General features: G+C 44.0%; 1 protein-coding gene across 1 annotated transcript in view; it reads right to left on the bottom strand.

The window, feature by feature from the left end:
• NID2 (nidogen 2) overlaps window positions 1-3,978 on the bottom strand; it is a 71,174-nt gene that overhangs the window by 2,634 nt on the left and 64,562 nt on the right. Inside the window, exons 16-18 of the mRNA XM_019646164.1 lie at window positions 1,305-1,434; window positions 640-819; window positions 462-525 (exon numbers count right to left, since the gene is read on the bottom strand). Of these exons, the coding sequence (XP_019501709.1) occupies window positions 462-525; window positions 640-819; window positions 1,305-1,434 (374 nt within the window). The remainder of the gene's footprint in view (window positions 1-461; window positions 526-639; window positions 820-1,304; window positions 1,435-3,978) is intronic.

The raw sequence follows: 3,978 nt of genomic DNA, 5'->3' as shown, positions 1-3,978 counted from the left end.
AGAGAGACTTTCCTCAAGGTCTAGAACTCAAATTTCAGGACCATCTTTGAGGCTTTTCACTAAGTATTCCTGAGTCAAAAACACATCACTGAAATTTAAAGCTGAAGGTTTTCTTTACAGATTGAAGGGTTTTCTCTGGAATTTCATTTGCGAGGAGCCCCATTAAATATGGCAGGAAGTTTCTCACGTTATAGAAATCCTCCCTGGTTCTAACAAATACTGAAACAATGACCAAGTTATGGTCCCAGTTGGTGACCTTAGCAATTATCATGGACAGGGAACATTTTACTCTTGACTTGTTACATTGAAAGTGAGGCCAGAGAAATAAAACGCTGGCTGTGTGAGTTTTGGTTACTCTACCCATTTAATGAACATAAACCTTACTATGGTTTCAACACTAATTTCTTAATGTGTTGCCCAAGGAGACCCACTTTATTCCAGTTTGTTACCTCACAAGGTACCTTGCCTGATCATCTGATCCAAAGTATAACAGAACAGTTCCTGACATGAGTAGATCCTTAAATACTGTGAAATGAATGCATTTGAGCTTTTTTTCTCATATTCTGACCCTTCCCACACTTCATTTCAATCCAAGGGCTTCGAGTAAGGATCTACAGGTAATGGAGAGTTAGGGAAGGCCAGCTGACCCTCGGATCGGATCCACGGCAATAGCTCGGGGGTTCACCAGGTCTGTGTGGAAGAGGACCCTGCGTTCAGAGCCATCCAGCTTGGCCCTCTCTATCTTATCCAGGCCACTGTCAGTCCAGTACATCGTTCTACGAAAGTGGTCAATGGCAAGTCCTTCAGGGCTTATCAGACCTGGAAATTAAACAAAGGCAGGACTAGAGCATTTGCAGGTATGAAAGGTGAACTTGAAGCAGAGATCTATGAACAGTTTAAAAAAAACGTCCTGAGAGTATGTAAGTTGGAAGAACCAGGTTAAGGGAGGAACAGAGCCTTTTAAACTTTTCCTGTAACCTCTAGTTCCTCTAGACTAACAGACCTACCAGACGGATGGCACAGCCAGCCAGTGCCAGGGCCAGGCAGCGTCAACTGGCCACGTCCTGAATTCTTACTGTGAGCCCTTGCCATTGAGAGCCGTATTTCTCAACAGAAAGGGCTCACAGTAAGAATCACCTTATGTATGAATGTGTTTGTTTATTGAGGCTGAAAGTGATTTGCATAGGACTTAACCTCCCCTGTTGGATGAAAATAGAGGGGAGACTTTGGCATAAAACAGGCAAATAACTTGGACTTACTAGAGTCAAATGAAATGCGAGGTGTGTTTGGGTGAAGCTGCTGACCTGAGTTAATGATTATCTCGGGCTCTGCTCCCAGCTCCAGACTGGCTCGGCTAATCGTCCGTCCAGCGACGTCCGTCCAGTACACCATCCTCTCCCGGCAGTCGTAATCAATTCCCACAACTATGGAGCCCTTTGTGGACCAAAACAGAATTGGAAGAATTAGGACTCCTTGCTTTTCCCCAGGGGTCATGCTCAGCTGCCTCACTCATGCGTGGCTGCAGTCAACAACCCTGCACTGTAGTCTTATGGGCAGCCAAGCAGAGTGGTTAGACATGTGGGCTGTGGAGGCTGACCTCTCGGGGTCAGAGCCAAGCTTGGCCACTTACTAGCTGTGTGACTTTGGTACTTAACCTCTCTATATCTTGGTTTCTTTATTTGTAAAATGAAGATAACAGTACCTACACTGTATATGGCTGCTATAAAAATGAATACGATAAATGCTTGTGAAGTGTCCTAAGCAGTAATTAGTATGCAGTAAGCTCTCAAGCACTGTTGCTGTTGGCAGTAAAAACAAAAGTGACTTCATGAAAAAAAAAATCAACCCCTTCAGTGATTAGAGGACAAACATTAGTCTCAGCAAAGTTCTTAATATTTTACTGGGCAAAAACTGACTCCTTTCAGATGTTATCAGGACTTTTTGAACGAGCCTTTCTAAAATTTGCCAGCATATAACAACAAAATCAACTCTCCCCTCCCCTGTGATATGAGACCTTTCCCCTACGTGAGGTGCAATCACCCTCACCCCAACTCTGCCTCTCACTGCAAAGCAATTCTTTGGTTGACTCTTATGTAAAAAAAAAAAAAGTCTACAATTTGATGGGGTAAGGAACTGGGGAACGGTGGTCACCCAACTTCTGGCTAAGGAGGTCCCTCCTTCCTTATTGCTAAATAAATGACAGTCTTTTTTTAAACGCTGAGTCTGTGATATTCCTTTCCAAAACTCTGTGCACAGTACTTGCTTCATTCACTTTCCAACTCAGACTTCTGCTTTGTGAAGCCCAGCAGATGTGCAAAGCCAACATCTAGGGGCCATCTGGCTGTCCCTGAGGTCACGCCAGCTCCCTGCTTGCCTAACACAGCCTCCTGGGGCTGGCCTGACTCACGCCTCTGGGAGAGGAGTCAGGACAAGAAACACTCTAAAGCAGGATTTGGCTCCTGGGGAAAAGTGGGCAGTTTATATGGTGGCGAGGGGTGGGGGGGTTCCTGAAGGCCAAGTGCAATTTTACTTGAAAATTAAAAAGTCATCTGTCTCAGGTAAGTGTGCACATCCATAAGTGGAATGACTTCAGAGTTTCTTGGAGGAAAAAGTCCCAGTCTAAGTAAATTTCCCCAAGATGTGCTTATAACCCATATTCCGTTTCTCTCAGTCCCACCACCCTGCTCGCCCTCATCAGTGGCAAATTCAGAAAAGCAGTGAAGCCATCTGACCTGGCTAGAATAGATGATTAGCTTGAAGTAATGACAATTGCATAGTTTCTACCTCTTTTAGAGAAACTTCTACAAAAGAACATGCTAGTTTTTGCTCCCCCAAAAATTAAAAATTAAAAACCACAAATACAAAAACTCAAAAAGGGAAAATGCCGTCTTGTGAACACTGGCTGCTTCTGCTTCTAAACTTTTATGGGTCCACCTGGGGCCAACCAGATAAGGAGTTAGTTCATTAACAGAAGTAAATGGACACAGACACTGTACTATTCCTTATAAATGAGCAAGTACCTGGAGCGTGAAGTTTAGAAATAGAATCAGACCATTTTCCATTATAAATGTCAGTGCCTGTCTGGTGACCTCCCCTCTCTTTATTTTAGAGAGGAAATCCCTCCAAAATAGAGTGCCTGGGGAGGCTGCTGGCTCAGGAGGTGGCAGGCANTCTCACTTCATACCTTAGAGAAGCTACCAGAGCACATCCACAGTTTACTAATAAAAACCACTGCATGTGCCTAGTTGAAGTTTATTTAAAAGAATTTGCCCTTGTGAAATTTCTGGGTTATTTTGACTAATTGCTGGAAAACAGGATACACCTTCTCTGTTATTAATTTTCTTATTGTTCTACTTAAGTTCTATCCTCGCTCTTTTGTTTCTTCAGAGAAATCTCTTCTCATTTTATCCTTTGTATTTTCCTAGCATAAAACATAAGTAACCTGCCTAAGGTCACCTAGTTGACAAGTGGTTGAGCTCAGGTAGTCTTTCAAGAGCCTGTGCTCTTATGGTGAGTGGGGACAAGGGTCCCCATGCAGTGGCCCACATGAGCTAGTTGATCTGTCCTGGTGAAGCGCGGGGATAGAGGGGCCATGGGAATGTAAGGCTCAGCCTACAGGTGACTGAAAACCGTCATCTTTCAGTCCTGTTTTGTAGGCTGAGAAAACTACACAACTATCTTTCCCTTAATTCTGGGATGTTTTTAGATGAACTGTACCAGAAATCCAAATGTCCCTAAAGTCTCATTGACTGTGGGGCAGTACAGAGACTGTCCTCAGGAGTTAGCAGCTGCCGGTGTCTGATAATGCCCCTCCTGCTGTATAGATGTTGTCATGAGTGCTTCGGGCACAGCCACCTTTTTTGTCTCCCCCAATGTTATTTCTCCTCTGACCCCATCTTTAGCAAGGCCCAGCAGTGTTAAAGCTTATTAACACCAGGCAAGTATAGTCCCCTCTGAAAGACAGTGTTTCTTTTACAG

Source organism: Hipposideros armiger, unplaced genomic scaffold (assembly GCF_001890085.2).
Source record: "Hipposideros armiger isolate ML-2016 unplaced genomic scaffold, ASM189008v1 scaffold_5, whole genome shotgun sequence".
Classification (NCBI taxonomy): Eukaryota; Metazoa; Chordata; class Mammalia; order Chiroptera; family Hipposideridae; genus Hipposideros; species Hipposideros armiger.
Note: the sequence above shows the minus strand (reverse complement) of the source record. Positions and strands in the feature narration are given on the sequence as shown.